This window comes from Ovis canadensis, chromosome 3, assembly GCF_042477335.2.
Source record: "Ovis canadensis isolate MfBH-ARS-UI-01 breed Bighorn chromosome 3, ARS-UI_OviCan_v2, whole genome shotgun sequence".
NCBI classification, from domain to species: Eukaryota; Metazoa; Chordata; class Mammalia; order Artiodactyla; family Bovidae; genus Ovis; species Ovis canadensis.
Window position 1 is genome coordinate 69,123,120 of NC_091247.1, and position 26,228 is coordinate 69,149,347.

The following is a 26,228-nucleotide window of genomic DNA, read 5'->3' on the forward strand; positions in this document are numbered from 1 at the left end:
ATCTGTCTAGATTTCTGGAGCTCCTTTTCTTTGAAGCTTTCCTTTGTATGTCACCCTGCTCCACCAATTTCAGACAGCTCAACAGCTTCCTCTGCCCAGCAAGTGTGCAGTATCCTTGGGCAGCTCTGCCATGTGCTCTTGACAACAAGTGCCTTGAGAAAGCCAGGGCACTCAGCTGGTGTGCTTCCCTCTTCTTAGGAATTAAGTGCTGCCTGTGGTCCAGTGTCTCAGGACAGTTGCTTCATATATTTGCCCGGTTTTATAGCTGTTTATGTTGGAAGGGTTAGTGTGATAAAATTACTCTCATAGCCAGAAGCAGAGGTTCTTCTCCATGATTTTAAAATGCAGTTTATTTTCCTTGTTTTATAAACTAGGTTTGACTTTACTAACCAGTTGGTTTTGGAAGAAATGTGTCAGGGGAAACACTCAGCATAAGAATGTGTGGACGTTGGTGAGATTGTGATGCGTGCTAAGTTGGTTCAGTCGTGTTCGACTCTTTGCGACCCCGTGGACTCCCACCAGGCTCCTCTGTCCTTGGGATTCTCCAGGCAAGAATGCCATGCCCTTCTCCAGAGATTGATAGTGTATATGTTTTCCAGTTTACCAGTAACAAATTCAAAATTGATAATGCCATTTTTACTTTTTTTGAGAAGTGATTTACTTAAAGAAATCTCTAGTAAATTTTAATTTTGAAACTGATTATTGTTTGGTAGAATTAATTAGCATTCAAAGTTTGTAGTCCTAAGGCAGTTAGTCTAAACTTATATTCTAGTTTTAGGCTTTGGTAAGGAAAAGAATCTAGCACTAGGGCCTATGTGAGGAATAGATCATTTGGAAATCTTTCATACTGTTGTTATAAGTAATTCAGTGATTCTGTTCCTTTTACTGAGGGTAATAAGGAAATTAGCATATATCTGATTATAGTTTAAATTTCAAATTTCTAGCTTTGTCATTAACTAAGCTTTGAATAAGTTACTTTAAGTAAGTTACTCTGAGCTTTGGTAGGTAAAAATGCAGAGGATTAACAAAAATAAGGTAAGGTTGAGTATATTTTAGAAAGTTATTGGGGCTGAATATGGTGAATTTGAGCATTACTGGATGTTAATATTCAGATATGCAGGAGAGGGAAGCATGGGTTTGAATAGGAAGAAGTTTGTTTGATTGGCATAGATAATATGTTGAGATAAGTTTGGACAGTTAAATTGGGGGTTCCCTGGTGGCTCACATGGTAAAGAATCTGCCTACAATGCAGGAGACCCAGGTTCAGGAAGATCCTTTAGAAAGAAGGGAATGGCGCCTCACTCCAGCATTCTTGCCTGGAAAATTCCATTGATAGAGGAGCCTGGCGGGGCTACAGTCTGTGGGGTCGCAAAGAGTCGAACACAACAGAGTGACTAACACTTTCACTTTTTCAGTGCAGGCCTTAATATGTCTAAGAGTTTTTGGTATAATTCAGTGTATAAGCAGGAGCTCGTAAATGTCTTTTGAGCAAGAGAATAAACCAAATTGTCCTTTTTGATGGCTGTAGGGGAGAGACTTAATGAGTTCTAGATTCCTTTTGCCTATTTAGTGAAAACCTGTTTTTGTTTTTTCAATATGCCATTATGTTTTTACTGAGTTCGGGTATAATTAGGTCCCTAATATTTCTTATTTCTCTGGCTGTCTGTTCAAATAGTGCAAATGCGATTGGTGGCTAAGGTTTTGGTTTCTTTGTTTTTGTTTCTCATGTTTTAAAGATCTGTCATTCTTTTATTTTTGACTCCTTTTTAAATTTGTTTTTTAATCGGAGGAAAATTGTTCTGCAGTATTATGTTGGTTTCTGCCATACAACAGTTCAAATCAGCTACAATTATATGTATATCTCCTTCCTGTTGAACCTCCTGTCCCCTCATCCCACCTCTCTAGTCAATCACAGAGCACCAAACTGGGTTCCCTGTGCCACACAGCAACTCCCTACCAGCAGTTTACACTTACGGTGTGTATGTGTCGGTGCTACTTTCTCCATTCGTCCCACCCTCTTCTTCCGCCGCTCTGTCCACAAGTCCGTTTTCTGCATCTGTGTCTCCACTTCTTCCCTGCAGATAGGTTCATGAATACCATTTTTCTAGTTTCCGTGTATATGTGTTAATATATGATACTTGTTTTTCTCTTTCTGACTTACTTCCCTCTATATACTAGGCTGTAGCTTCATCCAGCTCACTAAAAGTAACTCAAATTCGTTCTTTTTAATGGCTGAGTAAATTTCCATTGTATACATATACTGCTTCTGCTTTATCCGTTTGTCTGTTGATGGACATCTGGGTTGCTTCCGTATCCTGGCTATTGTAGATAGTGCTGCAGTGAACATTAGGGTACATGTGTCTTTTGGAATTGTGGTTTTCTCAGAGTGTATGCTCAAGAGTGGGATTGTTGGGTCATATGATAGATTTATTTCTAGTTTTTTTAAGGAATGTCCCTACTGTTTGCCATAATGGCTGTATCATTTACATTCCCACCAACAGTGCAGGAGGGTTCTCTTTGTCCACATCCCCTCCAGCATTTATTGTTGGTAGATTTTTTTTGACGATGGGCATTCTGAGTTGTGTGAGGTGATACCTAGTTATAGCTTTGACGTGCATTTCTCCAGTAATGAGTGATGTTGAGCGTCTTCTTGGGTTTATTGGCCATCTGTATATCTTCTGTGGAGAAATGTCTGTTTAGGTCTTCTGCCCATTTTTTGATTGGGCTGTTTTTGTTTTTCTGAGCTTTTATATTGTGATTTTATATTGTGCTTTTTAAATTTTGGATTTGTGCTTTTATATTTTCAAGATTAATCCTTTTTCAGTTGCTTCATTTGCACTTATTTTCCCCCATCTTGAGAGCTGTCTTTTAATCTTGTTTTTTGTTTCCCAGCAGTTCTCCTGGGTTCCCTTACCCTACTGCTCTCCACCTGGGTGCTTTTTCCCAATACAATCTCTTGCTTTGTCAGCACATGTGTCTCCTCGGACAATTCATTTCCAAGCGTTAGACAAGAGCCCAGTTTCGGGCCCTGGAAGGGGTTCCTCTTCCTGCAGCAAATGGCGACTCTCGTGGGGACTCTTCTTCGCTGAGACTGACATCGTGACCACTCGGGGTACTCAGGGGCCAGCTTGCCTGCCAGTGGACCAGACCCAGTGGCCGCAACTGGAACCCTTTTGTCCCTTGTCTCCTCCTGATGTGGACAGCTGGCCAGAGTGCCCCGACCAGTAAGGAACAAGAGACTTTATTGACCTCTCTTCCCATCCCTCTCTCTTTCCTCTCCTTAACCCTTCCTATCCTTCCCTGTTTTTCTAGTCCCCTGGTCTGGACACAGGGATCTGGTCGAAAGGCCCTCAGCCTGAGCTAAGGATTGGAGGCTGATCACCTCCTCTTGGCAGAGAACTCTGATTCTGGTCTGGTCTGGTCTGATATCTGGTAGGGCCGAGTTCCAGTCCTCCCTTCTCTGGAGGCCCAGGGAAAAGTCCCGTAACGTCTGTGTATCTGTGGGTGGCAGGAGACGTCTGTAAAGCCACCCCTTTTGCACCCCCCTCTCCCGCCTCCTCCCCCTACTTCTTTCAACCTGGCTTCCTTTCCTCCCTTGAAATCTTTGATGTTAGTACTTGGATCTGAAGTTCTGTGTTTCTATAGGAGGTTTTCTGAGAGACTGTGTTCTTGTATTTAAGGACTTCCCTGGTGGTGCAGAGGCAAGGACTTCCCTGGTGGTGCAGAGGTTAAAGCGTCTGCCTGCAATGTGGGAGACCTGGGTTCGATCCCTGGGTAGGGAAGATCCCCTGGAAAAGGCAATGGCAACCCACTCCAGTATTCTTGCCTGGAGAATCCCATGGATGGAGGAGCTTGGTGGGCTACAGTCCACGGGTCGCAAAGAGTTGGACACGACTGAGCGACTTCACTTTCACTATTGTTTCCTTTGCTGTGCAGAAGCATTTAAGTTTAATTAGGTCCCACTTGTTTATTTTTGTTTTTATTTCCATTACTAGAGGAGGTGGGTCATAGAGGATCTTGCTGTGATTTATGTCAGGGAATGTATTGCCTATGTTTTCCTCTAAGAGCTTTATAGTTTCTGGCCTAACATTTACGTCTTTAATCCATTTTGAGTGTTTTCTTTTGTGTATGGTGTTAGGAAGTACTCTAGTTTTATTCTTTCATAGGTCGTTGTGCAGTTTTCCCAGCACCACTTATTAAAGAAGCTATCTTTTCTCCATTTTATATTCGTGCCTCTATTGGCAAAGATAAGGCACCCATAGGTATGTGGGTTCATCTCTGGGCTTTCTATCTTGTTCCATTGGGCTGTATTTCTGTTTTTGTGTCAACATCATACAGTCTTGATGACTGTAGCTTTGTAGTATAGTTTGAAGTTGAAGTCAGGAAGGTTTATTTCTCCAGCTGTGTTTTCTTTTCTCAAGATTGCTTTGGCTTTTCGGAGTCTTTGGTGTTTCCATGCAAACTGTGAAATGTTTTTGTTCATCTGTGAAAAATGCTATTGGTAGTTTGATAGAGATTACATTGACTCTATAGATTATTTTACGTAGTGTAGATGTTACATTGTGAAGTAGAAGCAAACAGTCAAATATTTTGGATAATTACAAGGTATTTGCTGAGAGACAATTTTTCTTGTTTTAGGAGCTCAAACTTATGGGGCTGATCAACTAGGAATATATAATTTACAACAAGCATTAGTGCATAAATACATCCCTCAGAAGGTAAAGCACTTGAGCTTGAGAGACCTTTTTCAGATCCTGGCTCTCTGGCATCCTAGCAGTGTGACTTAGAGCAAGTTGTTTCTTTTTTCCCCTTCCTTCTCTCACAACTTTTTAAGGTAGTTACTATTACTTTCCTTATTTCATAGGAGGAAATGAAGCCCAGAAAGGCTCAGTAATAACTTTCTGAGGGTTGTACATTTATAAGTGACGGATCTGGGATTTGGACCCAGGCAGTTTGATCCCGTGATTCATAGTGGGCCTTAGTGAGAGTCTGAGCAACTCTCTTCTTCAGGGCCAAATGTTAGTGATCTCTTCTGGATTTATTTCCCTAAGCACTTTTAGAAATGGAATACTTGTTTTGTGGCTAATTTTGGATTGAATCTCATTTTACAAATGGGGATTAAAAAAATTTTTTTAGTGAATATTTCAACTACCAATTTGTAAACTTTCTTACTTGACCAAGTGCCAGAAATATAATTTTTACTGTAAGAGTGATTCTGGATAGCAGTAAGGATATATTTTGGGAAAAAAAAAACCTTTAAATTTTTGGCACAATTTTAGATATATTTTGCTTTCCCTATAATTTTAACATAACAGGTTTCTAGTTCACTTTCCAAATAGACTGTCTTCTGAATTAGTTGTTTTTTAACTATATCGTCTGGAAGAAAAAAACAACCATTTTGTTAGGAATTTGCTACCTTTTATTTAGATGGAGCAGCTGTGTAATTATTTGGTTTTTTCCTTTGACCCCCAAATCTCAGTTTTGTACAACATTTTAATTCATTATCTTAGCGGAAAGGAATTTTCAGATTATTATATTACAAATGAGAAACTAATTTAACTAAGATTACAGAAGTCATCTTTTAAAAGTGTGTACACTGAAGCAGGAGCATGGATTTTAAATCTAGGCTGTGGTATAATTTAGAGCAAGCTACTAGATTGTCATCTGTAAAAATTCTCATATTTCTCGTTGGGTTGATGTGTAGATTAAGTAAGTATGAAAAGTCCTTGGCCTGACAGTGAGCATGAAATAAATGCTAAGTATTAGAAAAAATAAAATGTGTATGCATATGTGCGCGTGTGTGTGTGCTAGGTCGCTTCAGTCGTGTCTGACTCTTTACGGCCTTAGGGACTGTAGCCCACCAGGCTCCTCTATCCATGGGATTCTCCAGGCAAGAATACTGGAGTGGGTTGCCATGCCCTCCTCCAGGGGATCCTCCCAACCCAGGGGTCAAACTGCGCCTCCTGCATTGCAAGCAGATTCTTTGCCATTGAGCCACCGGGGAAGCCCATGCATATGTGTACGTTTTATAAAATCTCATGAGGCAAAGTGTCTCAGTGGTGTGGGTGAGTGGTCTGTCCAGCCTGTGGTTCTGGGTTACAGGAGACTTTTAAATGCTTGTCATGGATTTCACCTCACCACCAATCTAAGAAGCATTTATTTCTTTTTAAAATTGTCTATTTATTTATTTTGGCTGTGCTGGGTCGTTGTTGCTGTGTGAGGTTTTCTTCCATTTCGGTGAGTTGCGGTGCACCGGTTTCTCTACTGGCTTCTCTTGTGGAGCACGGGTTCAGGGGCGTGTGGGCTTCACTAGTTGCAGCATGCAGCTTCGCTAGTTGCAGCATGCAGGTCCACTAGTTGCAGCTCTCAGGCGCTAAAGCGCAGGATCAGTAGTCGTGGCACAGAGGCTTAGTTGCTCTGTGGCATGTGGGATTGTCTCAGATCTGGGATTGAACCCGCCTGTGTCCCCTGCGTTGGCAGCTGGATTCTTTACCACTGAATCACTAGGGAAGCCCTGAGACTCCTTTAGGTATCATACCTAGGAAGAATTTGTTTTTACATTTTATGTGACATTTTGAATTCTTTGAAAGGAATACCCTTGGAAGAAAAGTCTTTGTTCATGATAGCCACATCTCTGATTTCTCTTTTTCCCTGTTGATCAGGCTTGTCTAGCTTGTCCTTCCCAGTAGAAGTATCCAAATTTATTATGTCCTCTACGCGAAAGAAATACCTCCTGTCATCTCTCAAACTATTTCAAATTGTCTTTTGTTAGGGGGCTTTCTCTAGTGTAAACCAAAGATCTTTTGCATAAGATTGCCCACCAGCAGGTATAAAATGACATTATACAAGGTTAATATACCAATATGTAGTATATTAATGGGCTGCCATAACAAAACACCATAGACTAGGTAACTTAAACAAGGGAACTTTAATTCTTACAGTTATGAAGACTGGGAAGTCTTAAGACCAAAGCGTGGGCAAGTTAGGTTTCATTAAAGGTCTGTTTTCTTGGCGTATAGGTTGCTGCCTTCTCCCTGTGTGCTTACATGACGTCTTCATGTGACCATGGTCCGACCCTCATGACGTCATGTATTCTTCTTTACCTCTGAAAGGCCCCGTTTTCAAACATGACTCACTGGACCTTAGGGCTTCAACATAATGAATTTGGGAGGAAACACAGTTTATAACATATAGCATATATTGGTTAAGAAAGGGAGCTCTGGAGTCTTGCTTCTAATGTATTGCTGGAGTCTTTGTTACTTATGTACTGAGTGAGTTTCTTAATTTGTCTGTCTCTCAGTTTTTTAATCTGTTAAATGGGATATTAACAACACTGTAACAGTAGAATTATAATGAGTAAAATGAGTTCTTACATCATGTAAAGCACTTAGAATAACAAATAGAGAATATGCATGATTTTCTGAAAGTGTTCTTCTAAATTGAACATGCTGCTGCTGCTAAGTCATTTCAGTCGTGTCCAACTGTGTGTGACCCCAAAGACAGCAGCCCACCAGGCTCCCTCATCCCTGGGATTCTCCAGGCAAGAACACTGGAGTGGGTTGCCATTTCCTTCTCCAATGCATGAAAGTGAAAAGTGAAAGTGAAGTCTCTCAGTCGTGTCCGACTCTTAGGGACCCCATGGATTGCAGCCTACCAGACACTTCCATCCATGGGATTTTCCAGGCAAGAGTACTGGAGTGGGGTGCCATTACCTTCTCCAAAATTGAACATAGACCAATAAAAAAGAAAAGATTAGTGTATTAAAGCCATGATGATTCATAAAGTTAACATGTTATTGCCTCTTGGGAAATGATAGGTTCTATGGATATCATTTAATCAATTTTGTAAATTATAATTTAATCTGGATTAATGGAACTACTAATGGTACTACTTTTTCCTTTCCATCTTGACTTTTTCTCTGTAGATTAAGTTTTGTGTTAACTCATTACAAACTGAACCCCTTGCTTGCTCCTCTTTAGTCTCCTTCCAGCTCTGTCTTTATTTCTGCTGAGGATATATTCTATTTGTTTTTCAGATGAGACACTTTTTGCTCTTCCTGCTGCATCTGAGCCTGTGATACACTCCTCTGCAGGCAAGTTCTTTCTGCTAGCCTATTATCTTCTGTGTATTCTAACTTTAACTTTTTAGTTTTGTTAACTATGCTTAGTAGTTTGAATTTACTAAAAATTAGCATGATTCCAAGAATGTTTGTCTGCTGACCAAGTTGAAATTTGCATTTTATATGCTGTATCCAAGAGAAAAATGGGCAGAAACCTGATTAATAATTGGAAATGTGTAAGGAATTCTTGGACCCTTGATTTATGTTTACTTATTGACTAATCATTTCCTCCAAATACAGTTTATTTTCTTATAGCTGAAAGGCTTTCACAGAAAAGAATGCCAGTCTATGGCATTTAATTATCCAGTGCCCCATCTTTCCTGTACTGTCGGTCAAATTCTCTCCTCAAATTCTCATTTCTTCCTCTAAGACTAGTTAATAGTAGTTTTTCTCAGTTAGTTTTACTCGAGATATTTCTCAAAGACTTGATGTCTTTGCATGGCATATAATTGCCTTTATAGCTGTGCACATGTTTTTTGACCATAGCTTTAATTTCTTCAATAATTATTCAGTCTACTTGATTATTATTTATAAACTAAATGTTATTAGCGTTTTAGTTAACAGTAAGTCTTTACTAACACTATTTTTTGAATCTGTAATAAAACTTGCATTAACTCTGAGCATTAGTATCAGAGCACTGGCATTCTCTAACTTTCCTTTCTGTCCATGGTCACAGAAAAAATTATGGATTTGAAGGAGCAGCCAGGTAACACTGTTTCTGCTGGTCAAGAGGATTTTCCATCTGTCCTGCTTGAAACTGCTGCTTCTCTTCCTTCTTTACCTCCTCTCTCAGCTGCTTCTTTTAAAGAACGTGAATACCTTGGTGATTTACCAGCAGTGCTACCCACTGAAGGAACCCTTCCAGAAATTTCAAATGAAGCTTCTAAACCATTCTCAGAGAAGGCAAAAAATCCATTTGTAGAGAGAAATTTAACCGAGTTTTCAGAATTGGAGTACTCAGAAATGGAATCATCATTCAATGGCTCTCAAAAAGCAGAACCTGCCATAACGGTAGTGAATCCTAGGGCTGAAATAGTTGTGAGGAGCAAAGATAAAGAAGAGGACTTAGTTAGTCGTAACATCCTTCATACTCAGCAGGAGTTATCTACAGTCCTTACGAAATCCACTACAGAAGATAGAGTTCTGTCTCCAGAAAAAACAAAGGACAGTTTTAATGAAAAGGGAGTTGCAGCAGCAGCTTCTATGAGGGAGGAATATGCAGACTTCAAACCGTTTGAGCGAGTTTGGGAAGTGAAAGATACTTACAAGCAAGATAGTGATGTTTTGGCTGCTGAAGGTAATATAGAGAGCAAATTGGAAGGTAAAGTAGATAAGAAACGTTTTTCAGATAGCCTTGAACAAACAAATCCTGAAAAAGATAGTGAAAGCAGTAATGATGACACTTCATTTCCCAGTACACCAGAGGCTATAAGAGGTGGTTCAGGAGCATACATCACGTGTGCTCCCTTTAACCCAACAACTGAGAATGTTTCAACAAACATTCTCCCCTTGTTGGAAGATCATACTTCGGAAAATAAGACAGATGAAAAAAAGATAGAAGAAAAAAAGGCACAAATTGTAACAGAGAAGAATGCAAGCGCCAAAGCATCAAACCCTTTCCTTGTGGCGGCACAGGAGTCTAAGACAGATTACGTTACAACAGATCATGTGTCAAAGGTGACCCAGGAAGTAGTGGCAAACATGCCTGAAGGTCTAACCCCAGATTTGGTTCAGGAAGCATGTGAAAGTGAATTGAATGACGCTACTGGTACAAAAATTGCCTTTGAAACAAAAATGGACCTGGTTCAAACTTCAGAAGCTGTGCAGGAGTCACTTTACCCCGTAACACAGCTTTGCCCATCTTTTGAAGAATCTGAAGCTACTCCTTCACCGGTTTTGCCTGACATTGTCATGGAAGCACCATTAAATTCTGTAGCTCCTAGTGCTGGTGCTTCTGCAGTGCAGCTCAGTTCATCACCATTAGAAACTCCTCCTTCAGTTAATTATGAAAGCATAAAGTTTGAGCCTGAAAATCCCCCACCATATGAGGAGGCCATGAATGTATCACTAAAAAAAGAATCAGGAATGAATGAAGAAATCACAGAGCCTGAAAGCATTAGTGTAGTTGTTCAGGAAACAGAAGCTCCTTATATATCTATTGCATGTGATTTAATTAAAGAAACAAAGATCTCTACTGAACCAACTCCAGATTTCTCTAGTTATTCAGAAATAGCAGAAGTTGCACAGCCAGTGCCCGAGCATTCTGAGCTAGTTGAAGATTCCTCCCCCGATTCTGAACCAGTTGACTTATTTAGTGATGATTCAATACCTGAAGTTCCACAAAAACAAGATGAAGCTATAATACTTGTGAAAGAAAATCTCATTGAAATTTCATCTGAGTCAATGACAGGACATGAAAATAAGGGAAAACTCAGTGCTTCACCACCACCTGAGGGAGGAAAACCATATTTGGAGTCTTTTCAGCCCAGTTTAGGCATCACAAAAGATACCTTAGCACCTGATGAAGTTTCAGCATTGACCCAAAAGGAGAAAATACCTTTGCAGATGGAGGAGCTCAATACTGCAGTCTATTCAAGTGATGGCTTATTCATTGCTCAGGAAGCAAACCTAAGAGAAAGTGAAACATTTTCAGATTCATCTCCAATTGAGATTATAGATGAGTTCCCTACCCTTGTCAGTTCTAAAGCAGATTCTTCTCCTACATTAGTCAGGGAATACACTGACCTAGAAGTATCCCACAAAAGTGAAATTGCTGACATCCAGGATGGAGCTGGGTCATTGGCTTGTGCAGGATTGCCCCATGACCTTTCTTTCAAGAGTACACAACCTAAAGAGGAAGAAGTTCGTGTCCCAGATGAGTTCTCCAAAGATAGGGGTGATGTTTCAAAGGTGCCCGTACTGCCTCCAGATGTTTCTGCTTTGGCTGCTCAAGCAGAGATAGGCAGCATAGAAAAACCCAAAGTTCTTGTGAAAGAAGCTGAGAAAAAACTTCCTTCTGATACAGAAAAAGAGCGAAGATCACCATCTGCTATATTTTCAGCAGAGCTGAGTAAAACTTCAGGTAATCAATCCATACATTATTGTGTGCTTTCTTGCCACCTTGTGACTTGTGGAACATTCTACCTTTTCTGTAGCGTGTTATGTTTATAGGGTCTAAATATATCACATCAGTAAGAATTCTTTTTTACTGGCTCAGTTAAAGGTTTTAGTGGCCGCCCTGCCCCCCCCCCACCAACCCTTGCACTCATCACTCACTCTTGCTCTTAACTTGCCAATAATTATTTGTTGGTAATTTTTATGTTGCACCACAGAACTGGAACAAAATTTTATTAGAATTGACTTCAACATCTATTTCTTTCTTCTCTTTTGCTTTAGTGTTTCCTAATAGCATCAAGAGCAAGAGGTATTAAAAACGAAGTATTTTCAGATATATTTACTTTTGTTTTCCCAGAAATATCTTCATTTTAAAATCTTAAGGAAAGAACATTTCTGTTACTTTCTCTACTGTTTCAGTATAATGCAGTAATTCCAGTAATAGGTGTAAAGTTAAGCATATTGAGTATTAGACATTTTGTTGAAGTGTACATTGAGGTATGCTATTAATTCTCCTGGAAAGTACTAATTCTCATTTTTTTCTTGTTGACTCCACATTTCCCACATACCTGATTTGTGTAAAGTAACTTGTGCATTTGTTTTTATTTAGCATCCTAATTTAGATGTGTTTTCTATAAAAATATGTAGTGATTACTATGAATTTACTGAATATACTTAGGCATTGGAGATAGGTAGTACTGGTGGCAGAGACCAGTTTACAGTTTGTTGCTATAATCAAAGAAAGGGGAGATCATGAGCATTAAGGCAGTGGGATGGGCACAGAGACGTAAGTAATAGTGTTTGATTGGAATCGGACATGAAGATAAGGGGAGGAGTTAAAGCTTTCTCTGGGGAACCTGGGTTCCTTTCATGTGCAGGTACATGGATGGCAGTGTGAGAAACTGAGTTGGAAACATGAGAAAATAAAGTGGGTTTAATGGGAGAAAATGCTCAGTTGTTTTTTTTCTAAGAGTGCTCAGTGTCTATTAGACATAGTAGTATATATTGCCTGTAGATTATTCATGTGCAAGGCAGATGCCTTTTTAAAATGGTTTTTAGTTGGAGTGTAATTGCTTTACAGTGTAGTGCTAGTTTCTGCTGTGCATCAGCTGTATGTATAGTATATGCCCTCCCTCTAGAACCTCCCTGCCACCCAGCCCTGTCCCACCCCTCTAGGTCATCAGAGCATGGAGCTGAGCTCCTCATGTTACACAGTAGCTTCCCATTGGTTATCTGTTAGCATGGTCGTGTTTCTGTGGCAGTGCCGCTCTCAGTTCGTCCCACCCTCTCCTTCCCATCTGTGTCCGCAAGTCTGTTCCTGACTGCAGCTCTATTCCTGCCCTGCAAATTGGTTCATCAGTACCATTTTTCTAGATACCACATATATGTTTTTCTCTTTCTGACATACTTCACTGTGTGTGTCAGGCTCTGGGTTCATCCGTGTCACCAGATGACCAATAAAAATTCAGTTCTGAGAATGTTGTAATTAGGTACCTATGTGACATCCAAGAATGAGAGAGATCATACATAGGAAGCTCTTGAGAGGGACCTTAACTGTATGCATGTATTTACTGTGGACTCGAGGCAGTCGTTAAAGCCACAGACGTCAACTACGGGGGAAGGGTTACAGGTGGAAGAATTGATCGACATGAACAAATTCTGGAGAGGCTTAGTTAAGATAAGGATCGAGGATTTGTCAGAAGGAAGGGAGTTGTAATGGTCATCTCTGTTCTCAGAGGGCTAATGATTTTCTGCATCCTTGTTTGTGATCTAGGTGTTTTTTTCTTTTAATTTCTGTATCTTCTTACTGAATATACTTTTAAATGTGAAAACATTAGTCAGTGTTAAATAAAAATTAAACTTGCTCAGATAATTTATCTCCAATTTGTTCTCCTTGTTTTCTTAAAATGATATTTATAGGCAGGATTCAATTTTAATTGGGGGGAAAAAAGACTGATTTTAATCAGCAAAGGAGATGAGCAAAATGTGATGCAGACTTTGATGCCTTGTTGATATTTTTAGATAAAATTAATTAGGAGAAAAATGAATGCTAGTCTTCTTTTCCCTTGATAAAAAGGTATTTTATCAAAATTATTTTTTGCTTTGTTTTTTATACTTATTGGGATATAGTTGATAAACACTATTGTATCAGTTTCAGGTTGTGCAGTCAAGTGAATCTGTTCTATATATCATACATCCACTCTCTTTTAGGTTCTTTTCCCATATAGGCCATTATAGCATATTGAGTAGAGTTCCCTGTGCTATATATTAGGTCCTTATTAGTTACCTATTTTATATGTAGTAGTGTGTAAATGTTAATCTCAATCTTCCAATTTATCCTTCCCCTTTCCTAACCGCCCCCCCCCACATAACCACAAGTTTATTTTCTATATCTGTGACTATTTCATTTTTGTAAATAAGTTTATTTGTACACTTTTTTTTAGATTCAACATAAAAGCGGTGTCATATGATATTTGTCTTTCTCTGTCTGACTTCACTCAGTATGACAAAGAGTACAGCGTGGAAAAGGGAGAAAAAGTCACTTATGTAGTGGAGAAGCCTGAAATACTCCCTCGGCCAGGTGCCAGGGTTAACATCCACAGTGATAAGTTATGCTGATAGTCTGGACCCAAACTGAGGGACATCCTACAAAATAATCTGGCTAGTACTTCTCAAAACTGTCAAGGTCATCAGAAACAATGGCGTCTGAGAAACTAAGGAGACATGATGATTAAATGTAATGTGATAGCCTGGATGGAATACTAGGACAGAAAGAGGAGATTATGTGAAAACTAAGAGAACCCAAATAAAACATGGACTTTAGTTAATGAAAATGTATCACTATTGACTCATTATATGTGACAAGTGTACCATAGTAATATAATAAGAAACTGAGTACAGGGTATATGCTAACTCTCTGTAATATTCTTGTGATTTTTCTGTTAATCCAAAACTATTGTAAAATAAAAAAGTTTATTAAATGTTCTTTTTAAAAAGGCCTAGAAATTACCTGGCATAAATAGGCATTCAACAAGTGGTAGCTTCTTTATTTTTTAAATGATTTTTGCCATTTTGAAAAATAAAGGAAACATTTTTTTGTTTTAATTTGAATTTTTTTGATTACTTATGAATCTGGACCATTTTTTAAAGCTTCTCTTTGCTTTTATATTCATGCCGTTTATCTGGTTCAGCCAAGCTGTATTCTTTTTACTTTTTTGGCCATACCACATGACCTGTGGGATCTTAATTCCCTGACGAGGGATTAAATACGGCCCACTGTGGTGAAAGCACTGAGTCCTAACCACTGGACAACCAGGGAATTCCCTCAAAGTGTATACTTAGTAATAAAATGTAAATACTGGTTTCTCTCAGTTCATAATTATGAACGTTCATAATGTTACTTTTTGCTTCACTGTACCTCATTATTTAGAGGCTGAGCGTTTCATATATGTTCTTTATTTTCTTTAAAGAAGATTTGTAACTAAAGATTTATGCTTTTGCTACCTTGATGGTTTTTATTTTTTGCTTAAGATATATTATGATTATCATTGGCATTTTAATTTTTCACTTTCCACTTATTTTAAATATAAATATCTAAGTTAAAATATTTTAATAATTGCTTAAATTTATACTACTAAATTTAGACCCATATAGTGAAACTTCTGAATAGTTAACTGATAGCACTACCAGATGACAATTGAAATGTTTTTCTCAGATGACAAATGGAAATCTCAGTTTGGCATAGAGTGACAGTTCAGGGATATAAATGTATAATGATTGGAAGATCATTAACAATACTAAGGGCACAAAGAGGCTCTCTCTACCTTGGGATATTAGGAATGGCTTCACAAAGAGATGCTACTTTAAAAGTTAGAGTTAGCAAATGTGAGTAAACATATAGACTTATTCATTTATATAAATATGAAAAAAGTTTTCTAGATCCTGTTTTGATATTTTGGGGGCAATGTGTGGGTATTATGGTCAGTATGTAGAAACTTATTCACTTGAAGCTACAGACAGATGACTTTGCAAACTGGCCATGACGGACTCGGTGAAAAGAAACATCAGGTTTATTCAGAACTAAAATGAAAAACCAATCTGTGTTAAAAGAGGGTTTATTACACATTAGATGCTAAATTTCCTGTGACTGGAATTAAGCTGAATTTTTAGGAAACCTATGGTACCACTTGAGTTTTTAAGATAATTGCTTTTTTAAAAACAACTTTCATTTGGGAGTAATTTCAAACTTAAAAACAATTGCAAAAATAAAGGTACAAAGAATGTCTTACACTTTTCATCTAAATTTACCTACTAACATTTCCCCATTTGCTTTATTATTTATGATCTCTTTTAGTAAATAACTAGACAGTTCAGTTCAGTCGCTCAGTCGTGTCTGACTCCTTGCAACCCCATGAATCGCAGCACACCAGGCCTCCCTGTCCATCACCAACTCCCGGAGTTCACTCAGATTCACGTCCATCGAGTCAGTGATGCCATCCAGCCATCTCATCCTCTGTCGTCCCCTTCTCCTCCTACCCCCAATCCCTCCCAGCATCAGAGTCTTTTCCAATGAGTCAACTCTTCACATGAGGTGGCCAAAGTACTGGAGCTTCAGCTTTACCATCATTCCTTCCAAAGAAATCCCAGGGCTGATCTCCTTCAGAATGGACTGGTTGGATCTCCTTGCAGTCCAAGGGACTCTCAAGAGTCTTCTCCAACACCACAGTTCAAAAGCATCAATTCTTTGGCTCTCAGCCTTCTTCACAATCCAACCCTCACATCCATACATGACCACAGGAAAAACCTTGACTAGACGGACCTTAGTCGGCAAAGTAATGTCTCTGCCTTTGAATATGCTATCTAGGTTGGTCATAACTTTTCTTCCAAGTAGTAAGCGTCTTGTAATTTCATGGCTGCAGTCACTGTCTGCAGTGATTTTGGAGCCCCAAAAAATTAAGTCTGACACTGTTTCCACTGTTTCCCCATCTATTTCCCATGAGGTGATGGGACCAGATGCCATGATCTTCGTTTTCTATATGTTGAGCTTTAAGCCAACTTTTTCACTCTCCTCTCTCACTTTCATCAAGAGGCTTTTGAGTTCCTCTTCACTTTCTGCCATAAGGGTGGTGTCATTTGCATATCTGAGGTGATTGATATTTCTCCCAGCAAGCTTGATTCCAGCTTGTGTTTCTTCCAGTCCAGCGTTTCTCATGATGTACTCTGCATAGAAGTTAAATAAGCAGGGGGGCAGTATACAGCCTTGATGTACTCCTTTTCCTATTTGGAACCAGTCTATTGTTCCATGTCCAGTTCTAACTGTTGCTTCCTGACCTGCATACAGATTTCTCAAGAGGCAGGTCAGATGGTCTGGTATTCCCATCTGTTTCAGAATTTTCCACAGTTGATTGTGATCCACACAGTCAAAGGCTTTGGCATAGTGAAGAAAGCAGAAATAGATATTTTTCTGGAACTCTCTTGCTTTTTCCATGATCCAGTGGATGTTGGCAATTTGATCTCTGGTTCCTGTGCCTTTTCTAAAACCAGCTTGAACATCAGGGAGTTCATAGTTCACGTATTGCTGAAGTCTGGCTTGGAGAATTTTAAGCATTACTTTACTAGCATATGAGATGAGTGCAATTGTGCGGTAGTTTGAGCATTCTTTTGCATTGCCTTTCTTTGGAATTGGAATGAAAACTGACCTTTTCCAGTCCTGTGGCCACTGCTGAGTTTTCCAAATTTGCTGGTATATTGAGTGCAGCACTTTCACAGCATCATCTTTCAGGATTTGAAACAGCTCCACTGGAATTCCATCACCTCCACTAGCTTTGTTCATAGTGATGCTTTCTAAGGCCCACTTGACTTCACATTCCAAGATGTCTGGCTCTAGATTAGTGATCACATCAATTAGTTCCTCTTCACTTTCTGCCATAAGGGTGGTGTCATCTGCATATCTGCGGTTATTGATATTTCTCTAGTGATAACTAGACAATGGATACATAAATACACCCTTTTTTCCAGAGCCCATGAGATAAGTTCTGTACATTCTGTGTTACCCCTAAATACTTCAAAAAGGGATATTCTGTTACATAACCCCAGTACAGCTATTAACTTTGTAACTTTACATTGATAACAGTGCTTTTTTCTAATCTACCATTCATATTCCAGTTGTTAGTTGACCTAGTGTCCTCTACTGTAGGGTCCAGTCTAGAGCCAAGTTTTATATTGTTATGTTGCCTTTGGTTCCTTTAATCTGCAGCATATCCAGTTTTTCTCTTAATGAGTAACGTTTTTGAAGAAAACAGGCCCTTTCCCTTCTCTCGTTTTAGTAGAAAATTCCTTGGTTTTTTTTTTGTTTGTTTGTTTGTTTTTGCATTTGTGTAATGTTTGTTTGTGATTAGATTGAGGTTATGATTCATGGCCAAAATGAAGACGGTGTAGTGCCCCTCTCATGATGTCAATCTGGAGGTACCTACTATCCATCAGTCCTTCATTGATGAGGTTAATCTAGGCCATTTGGTCAAGTGGTTCCTGATTTCCTTATATGATTATTGTCCTTCGTGACAGCTGATGGGTGACACTGCAAATATCCTGCCCTTTATTAAAATTCTTTCCCTAGATTTAGTGTCTATTGATGAATCTTGGTTGATTTATTCTTTACTACTAAATTTACAAAAGTTGATTTTCCAGTTCTAAAACTTCCTCCACATTTGTCAGTCAATACCAGTGTTCTACTCGTAGCAAGAAATCTGTTTTTCTGTTAGTTGACTAATTAATTATCAGTATGGATCCATGAATTTCTCTTTTCCCCTAATGGTTTACAAATCATTACCATACTTAAATTATTTTGGTTATAAACTGACCCAGATTTGAAGGGCTCCCCTTCGAGTTGGCTCAGTGACATGCAGCTATCCTTTTAAGTGAAGAGGGAAACACTTCCTACTTTCTAACATAATGAAATGTTCTAGGCTCATCTTTTGCCCGCTTTGTCCCAGACACAAAGCCAGCAGTTTCTCCAAGGGTCCCTGATTCCTTTCAGTGATCAAGAGCTGGATGTAAAATACGAAGAGTTGTACTTTGCTCCTGTGGGATCTGTGCATTTTAGCCCTTTCAATGGACAGAGGGAGGAAATACTTGTATACACACATACGAATAAACATAAGTACATCCATGTATTTATGAAGTCATGAGTTTATATATACTTCCAGATCCAAAACATTCCTAGAGTACTGTTTCTTGCTTCCCTCATTTCACATTTGTATTTTCCCTCAGATGGTAGAGAATCTGCTTGTAATGTAGGAAACACGGGTTTGATCCCTGGGTCAGGAAGATCCCCTGGAGAAGGGGAATGGCTTTCCCACTGCAGTATTCTTGCCTGGCGAGTTCCTTGGACAGAGAAGCTTGGCAAGCTATAGTCCATGGGGTTGCAGAGAGCCAGACACGACTGAGTGACTTAACACTTTTCTATAGTGAGAACATGACTCCGCACACTTATTAATTTGTTTAATCCTTGAATGCATCTAAAATAGTCTTAGAATGTTTTATAATATCATTATAATAAAATAATGAAGAGGATTATTTTTCAAATCCACCTGACAACCTGCCTCAGCCCTGCGCAGTTACTTGGATTGGTTTTATTTTCCCTTTTCCTTCCATTTTCCCCCACTCCAGTGTGGTTATACTACTCATTTGAAATAAAGTTAGATTTGTTTCAGTTCGCTTTCACTTTTAGGTGTTCTTCCTATTTGGGATGTTTTTAAACTAAGTATTTTGAACGGCCAAGGAAAGCCTAATTATTTGCATTTTACCTGGAAAGGAGGGACTGCCATTTATGGGAAATCTTTTAAGCACCAAGAACTTTCACGTAAGTCATCTCATTTAGTCTTCATCATAATCTGAAAGAGGGAATCACTTAATGGATGAAAAAACCTAAGTCCAGGAATGTTAAGAAACTTCTCCAAGGTTGCATAGCAAATTAGGTATAGTAAACACAATACCTTTTGAGCTTCTACGGTGTTTCAGATATTGGGCTAACTTTGCAAAATAATTTTTTATTGAAATATAGTTGATTTACAAAGTTGTGTTAGCTTCAAGTGTACAATGAAGTGAATCAGTTATGCATGTACCCAATCTTTTAATAGATTCTTTTCTCATATAGGTCTTTATAGAGTATTGAGTAGAGCTCATTGTGCTATACTATAGGTCCTTATATATTTTATATGTAGTAGTATGTATAGTCTCAATTTAGTCTCAATTTATCCCTTCCCCCTGGTAACCATAAGTTTGTTTTCTACATGTCTGACTCTATTTTTGTTTTGTAAATAAGTTCATTTGTACCTTTTTTTTTTTTTTAATAAGATTCTGTGTATAATCAATATGGGGCTTCCCATGTGGCGCTAGTGGTAAAGAACCTGCCTGCCAGTGCAGGAGATGTAAGAGACGTGGGTTTGATCCCTGGGTTGGGAAGATCCCCTGAAGGGAGGGCATGGTAACCCACTCCAGTATTTTCGCCTGGAGAATCCCATGGACAGAGGAGCCTGGCGGGCTATAGTCCATAGTATCTCACAGAGTTGAACACGACTGAAAGTGACTTAGCACGCAAGCACATAAGCAGTATGTGATATTTGTCTTTCTCTGGCTTACTTCAGTCAGCATGATCATCTTGATAGATCCATGCATGTTGCTGCAACTGGCATTATTTTGTTCTTTTTTGTGGCTGAGTAATATTCCATTGTATATATGTACCATATCATCTTTATCCACTCTGTTGACAGTCATTTAGGTTGCTTCCGTGTCTGACTGCTGTAAATGGTGCTGCCGTGAACATTGCGCTGCATATGTCCTTTTGAATTATGGTTTTCTCAGGGTATATGCCCAGTAGTGGGATTGCTGGGTCATGTGGTAGCTCTATTTTTAGTTTTTTAAGGATCCACCATACTGTTCTCCATAATGGTTGTACCAATTTACATTCCCACTAACACTGTAGGAGGGTTCCCTTTTCTCGACACTCTCTCCAGCACTTATTGTTTGTAGATTTTTTGTTTTTGATGATGGCCATTCTTACTGGTGGGAGGTGATATTGTAGTTTTGACTTGTATCTTTCTAATAATTAGCGATGGTGAACATCTTTTCATGTGTTTGTTGACCATCTTTACGTCTTTGGAGAAATGTCTGTTTAATTCTCCCCATTTTTGGATTGGGATGTTTGGTTTTTGATATTGAGCTGCATGAGCTGTTTGTATATTTTGGAGATTAATCCCTTGTCAGGACTTGGACTAATTTTTGCCTTTCTAATAGTTAGAAAACCCATTGCTCTGTTGATTACCAACAATTAATATTTATTAATTAAAAAAATTTTTTGATAGTTAATGACTTACACATTATACAAAGTTCAAAAAGTCTAATTACAGTAAAGTCTTCTCCCTTTCTTAACCAGCTAGTGTGCCTTCCTAGAGTCATTTACTAGGACTTCTTCGTAAGTGTCCTTCCAGACATTGTGTACTTGGCTTTTTTTTTTTAAACCTTTAGTAGTTTGACAGGTTAAAGTAACTATCTTGCTGTTTTGATCTTTGATTATTAATGAAAGTGAACGTGTTCCACATATTTATCGATTATTTGTATTTATTGTTTGAAGTGCCTGTTCATCCCCTTTGCCCATTTAAAATTTAGAATCACCTCTTTCTGATTTTGAGAGTTCTTTGTATACAGAACAAAGATGCAAATTTTTGTCATTTTATAATTTTCCCTTAGTTTTCTAAATTTTATTTCACTTTTTAGTGGATATTTTCAGTTTTCACATGGGAATATTTATAACCTTTAATTTATTTACTAATTTATAGCTTCATTTTCAATTTTTAATTTGGGCTTCCCTGGTGGCTCAGACGGTAAAGTGTCTGCCTGCAGTGCGGGAGACCCGGGTTCGATCCCTGGGTTGGGAAGATCCCCTGGAGAAGGAAATGGCAGCCCATTCCAGTACTATTGCCTGGAAGATTCCATGGACCGAGGAACCTGGTAGGCTACAGTCCATGGGATCGCAGAGAGTCAGACACGACTGTGCGACTTCACTTTCTTTCTTTGTTTAATTCCAATCTGTTCGAAATTGATTTTGAATTCTGGTCAAAGATCGTTTTATTCCACATGTTTTTTTGGTGTTGGAATTATTTTCATTTTCCCATGGTACTTTGATCTAGTTCCTGACTGCCAATCAATCCTGGGAAAGAGCTGGAAAATTGAGTAGTTTTTGCCAGATTGCATGTCTTGGGTTGGACAGTCAACTGTACTGTGGGTGTTGGTGCCATCTAGTGTTGGAGACAGAAAAGGGTATCTGTGGAATGCTCTGTAATCCACCATATTCAGTTGGGCAAAGGAGTTTAGTGAGTTGTGCATATTTGCTTCACACTAAGAAATGACTTTATATATAAGAGGATTTTGAATTCAGGCACAACATTGAATCAAACAAATGCTTGAATCATGCTATGATAAACATTATGAAGTGACCCTGAAGATTCCCCCAAACATGTATTCAGCGAAAACTTAAAAGTTTTCAAAGATTTGTTCAAAACCTAATGACTATTTAATTCCAAATTTTAAAATGCTTTGGATCTTTTGTATTTATTTTGGATTATAATATAAGAAATCAACGTTTATTTAGTTCTCATTGAATAGTATCACTTTCAGTTTCTTTATGGTTTGTAGCGTTCATTTTTAGCAGCTTATATGAAATTGTTTATAGATCTTAGAATGTTCATTATTTTTTGGTTATTTTTAGCTTGTTCATTGTCTAGAATACAGTCTTTGTTCATGTCTTAGGTTAAATTCAGTAATTAATGCTGAAGTGCTATAATTTAGTCCATAGAGGGCATTATATTACAGCATATGGTGTTAAGCATTATACTTTATCCCTTTCAGTAATGGGACCTATGTTTAGTTTCATACTTTGGTATAGCTCAGAATAATTAAATTTTGAAGTAAGTTTAAAACTACTCTGTAACTATAACTTTTTTATTACAAATTCCTGTTGTCCATTGCTGGAAAGTAGAAATAATTTTTTTTAGTTATTAAGAATTGTATACTAGCAACTGCCAATTTAGAGAGTAGCACTTCAACCCAAATGATCCCTTCTTTCTCACCTTATTTGTCTTCATCTCTAAACATCACAAAGCAAACAAAGCAAAACAAAAACTTGAGTTTTTCTGGGGTTCAGAATTAGAGGAAGGAAAGAAATGGAAAAGGAGGACTATCTTGCAAGAGGTGGCCTGGGAGGTCTTACAGCTTACGTATTGCTGCCTAATTCAAAATACAGACCTCTGCTGTCTGAAATCCTAGACTGAACCGAGTCAAGGAGCAGAAGATGTGAATAATATGGATAGTAAATACCTTTTGTCTCAAGAATTCTTTTTTCCCTCTCCTGTTAGTGTAGTAATCTCTGACTTGGAAACTGTTTCGGCGATGTTTTTGAGTGCATTATTCTAATGTTAAAGTAGTTACCGGCCTTCAGTCTTGAGGAATTCATTATTAGAAAATACTGCTTTGGAAATGTTACTTAGTTAGCGCATATTTTGGCATTTCTAACTACTGCAGGAAGAGGCCAGAGATTTTCAGCTGTGATATGACTTAGTGACAGTGTTCTCAAATATCGCATTATCCAAGGGTCCAGTGAGGAGAATTTAAAGTTAAATATTAACTTTTTATCTGAGAATACTAGACTCTCTTTAAAAATTGCTTCGCTTTATTTGTGTTTGGAGTTAGAGAGGCAGAGAGGGAAAGAACTGAGTTCTTTATTCAGGCCACTTCTGATATGATCACGGGTTTTCTGAAGCCCCAGTTTTACAGCAAGTTCTAATATGTATACATATATATATATAATATATATATAAAACATATATATATGTTATACTATTTCATTGTAGCTAATCTTCTGAAGTATGTAGTTTCCTGTATAGGCTCCATTCTTTATACTTCAGCATATAAAGCATTAAAAAATATATGTTGCCTTTCCTGCTAAAGTCAAATGATAGCATTAGTCAAACCAGTTTGAAATGTTAGTAAAGATAAAATATTCTGTACTGAAATGAATGTCAGTTTTATAATTTTATAATAAAAATTTTGGAAATTCCTTAGATTTGTTTTTGTATTTATCAGTAAAATTTTATTTTGGTCTTATGTCACTTTCCCAAAGTGAATGGTATAATTAGCATGTGAATATTTCTCCTCAAGCAAAGAGTCTATTAATAGTACCTGCAGTAGTGTCTAATAGATATTTATTGAAAGATTGAGTTGGAGCAGGTGGTGATTACGAATAAGTGTATATTTGCAAGTCTCTGGATTTCTGTAATTGCAAAAGAAGAAAAAAATAGCATTATATTAGAAATAGATTGCTGAAATAGAATAAAAACTTTTTGTATTTAATTTATATTCAAGAAACAGTAATAATTTAACTTTTAAGATTCTCTTGTCATACCCTCATAAGGGTGCAAAATGCTGATAATTTAGGAGAAAGTAAAAAGAGAATGCATTTGCAAGACTTGAAATTTAAGCTGTTACCCTTCTTTGGATCAGTCCATTTTTATCTTATCAGGTAATCATTAATTTTAAAGTTTTAAATGCGGCTGGAAAGCAGCAGCATAATTCCCTTGTCAAGAAAAAAAACAAAAACCGAATGTGATCTTCAAGTATGTTACAGATATATTCAGTGATTAACTCTGCCAGAGCAACCCTCTTTTCTTTCCTTTCTTTTGATAGCTTGCCTCCCACCCCACCCCACCCTACAAAAGTAGCTCCATTGGGTGTGAGCAACAAGCAAAAGAGACTAGAACAATAAGCAGACAGAAGAAGGCGGCAGTGCCTCGGCATTGGTAGCCTAGTTACAGATTGCACTGCGTCAGACTGTTCCACACCCAGAAGGCGTCAGGTGACTTCAGTCCTGCTGCAGTTGTGCAGCAGAGGAGACTGCAGGCTTCGGTTGAGGAAACGGGTATTTCATGTCTCGGGGTAGATTTTTGCAGTTGCAGCTTTTCTGCTGGTATGCATAATTGATAATTGCATCTGTAGGGCAGATCGTGACAAGAGATGGACGGTCAGAAGAAAAATTGGAAGGACAAGGGTATATCTGCTTTTAATCTTTTGTTCATTTTTTATGTGACCAGTAATGTATCTCTATGAATAACCTTTGCAATTTAGATCTATTTTGGATTGAAAATGAAGTTGATAAGGGTTTAGGAGTAAAGGATTAAATCAGCTATTTCAAATGTTTTTGCATTTGGCTGTGTATGAGAAAATGTCACGCTGTTCTGTTTCACTGGCAGTCTATTTCGTCTTTGCAGTCCTGTCGTTGATTAGGTTCTGTTCTTAAATCTTTCATGTTTTAAACAATGTCCTTTTAACAGAATTTCATTTGGTCACTTGGGTGTGATAAATCTACATAGGCATGTTTGTATTCCGTAAAGACATATTTTCTGTGACTCAGTATTTTTTTTTTTTTTTTAAAGCTTACTTGGTATAGTTGAAATTCTATCCAAAGATTTGTAGGCAGCAAGATTCTGTGTTTGCACTAAGCCTGTTTTCTTCTTTGGAAATATTATTGAACCTTTAAAGTTATTACCAGTTACCTTTTAATTAGATTATAATTTTGTATGTCTTAAAACGTTTAAAATATATACACAGTAGTTTTAACTGTGTGTCTATATTTAAATCAGTAACCTTTGTCCTTGTAATAACCAATCAGTGATCTTGATCCCCTTTCCTCCCCCTTGAAAGCCCAGATCCTTTCAAGTCTCAGTGGATCTGGGTTGTGTAAGAATTTAAGCTCATGAGTGTAATGAATATTTTAAAAATATTTTATTATGTAGATGGTTAAATGTGCCATTTTAAGGAAAAAGGAAGGTATATCAGACTGTATATCTGACCTTATAATAAATTATTTTAAAAATTGTTAGAGCTGTTTTTAAGTAGTCTGATTAGACATTCCATACAAGCAATTTTTTGGCCACATTTAAGTTTTATAATTAAAATATTTCTATAGCAAAATTGTTAGCAGGATTGGTGGTAAATGTTTCTAAAAGCAGTATGTGGAGCTAATTACAATATCTAAAAATTTGGTCAGTAAAGTATTGTGGGAAAAAGGTGAGCTTAAGATTGAGGTCATATTGAGACATTTGAAAGAGTTTATAGTTAACACTTAAAGAACAAAAAACAATATAGCTGGATTTTTTTTACCTTTATGGTTTCCTTACATATGAATTTAATGAAGAGAAGGATTTTTATTCATCCTTCTGACCATTAGCATTAGAAAGTGAAAGTAAATTGCTTTATTAGGTTTTGTTAAGTAAAAACATCACTAGGGGTAACAATACAATAAATATAGACTTTAAAAATAAGTGAAAAGTCACATCACAGCCTACTCAGCAACCGTTAAGTCTCTATATTAATAATTTGAACGTTAGACCATTTAACAACGTCTTAAGTTCTTTATTTGCTGAACTAATTTAGGAATACTTTGATATTGGAGAAATTAAGATCGAGTATAATCCATATTATACCAGAGATTTATTTTGATTATTTTCAGGCACTATATATAAAATCAAATTTATTCTGAAATGTCTCTGGAGAGCCTCATTTTGTATGTAAGTGGAATGGCCTGATACTTTTTTTAGTGCCTGCCTTTGGCTTTTTTACGTGGGAAGACTAACTTTATCTATTGTGCGTATTCATTTGTTAAGTTATATTTTAGTGTTTTCAGCAGATAATTTCAGTGTTGCAGATTAGAGGTTATGACTTAAGTGGAAAGCAGTGAGAAGCTGAAACTACCATGGAGTGAGTTTTTCTTCATTTTATGAAAAGTGTGACAATAGAGGAAAGAATCTAATCTAAGCTCTCTAGGTATACTAAACAAAAAACAGTCTTAAGCCCATACATATATTTTTCTCCTCCCTTACCACCCCTGTTCATCCAGTTGTCACATCTAATGATGGTAATATAGAAGGGTATAAAGAAATGAGAT

The 26,228-nt window shown here is 37.7% G+C and overlaps 1 protein-coding gene across 4 annotated transcripts in view; it reads left to right on the top strand.

Annotated features, from left to right (window-relative positions):
• RTN4 (reticulon 4) overlaps positions 1-26,228 on the top strand; it is a 74,833-nt gene that overhangs the window by 14,570 nt on the left and 34,035 nt on the right. The window contains exons 2-3 of one of the 4 annotated variants that reach the window (XM_069583326.1): positions 8,036-8,092; positions 8,796-11,201. The exons of 1 other annotated variant lie outside the window; for it this stretch is intronic. In XM_069583326.1, the coding sequence (XP_069439427.1) occupies positions 8,036-8,092; positions 8,796-11,201 (2,463 nt within the window). Of the gene's footprint in view, positions 1-8,035; positions 8,093-8,795; positions 11,202-23,536; positions 24,333-26,228 lie in introns of those variants that run through there. 2 more of the 4 variants (XM_069583327.1, XM_069583330.1) reach the window with 2 other exon arrangements.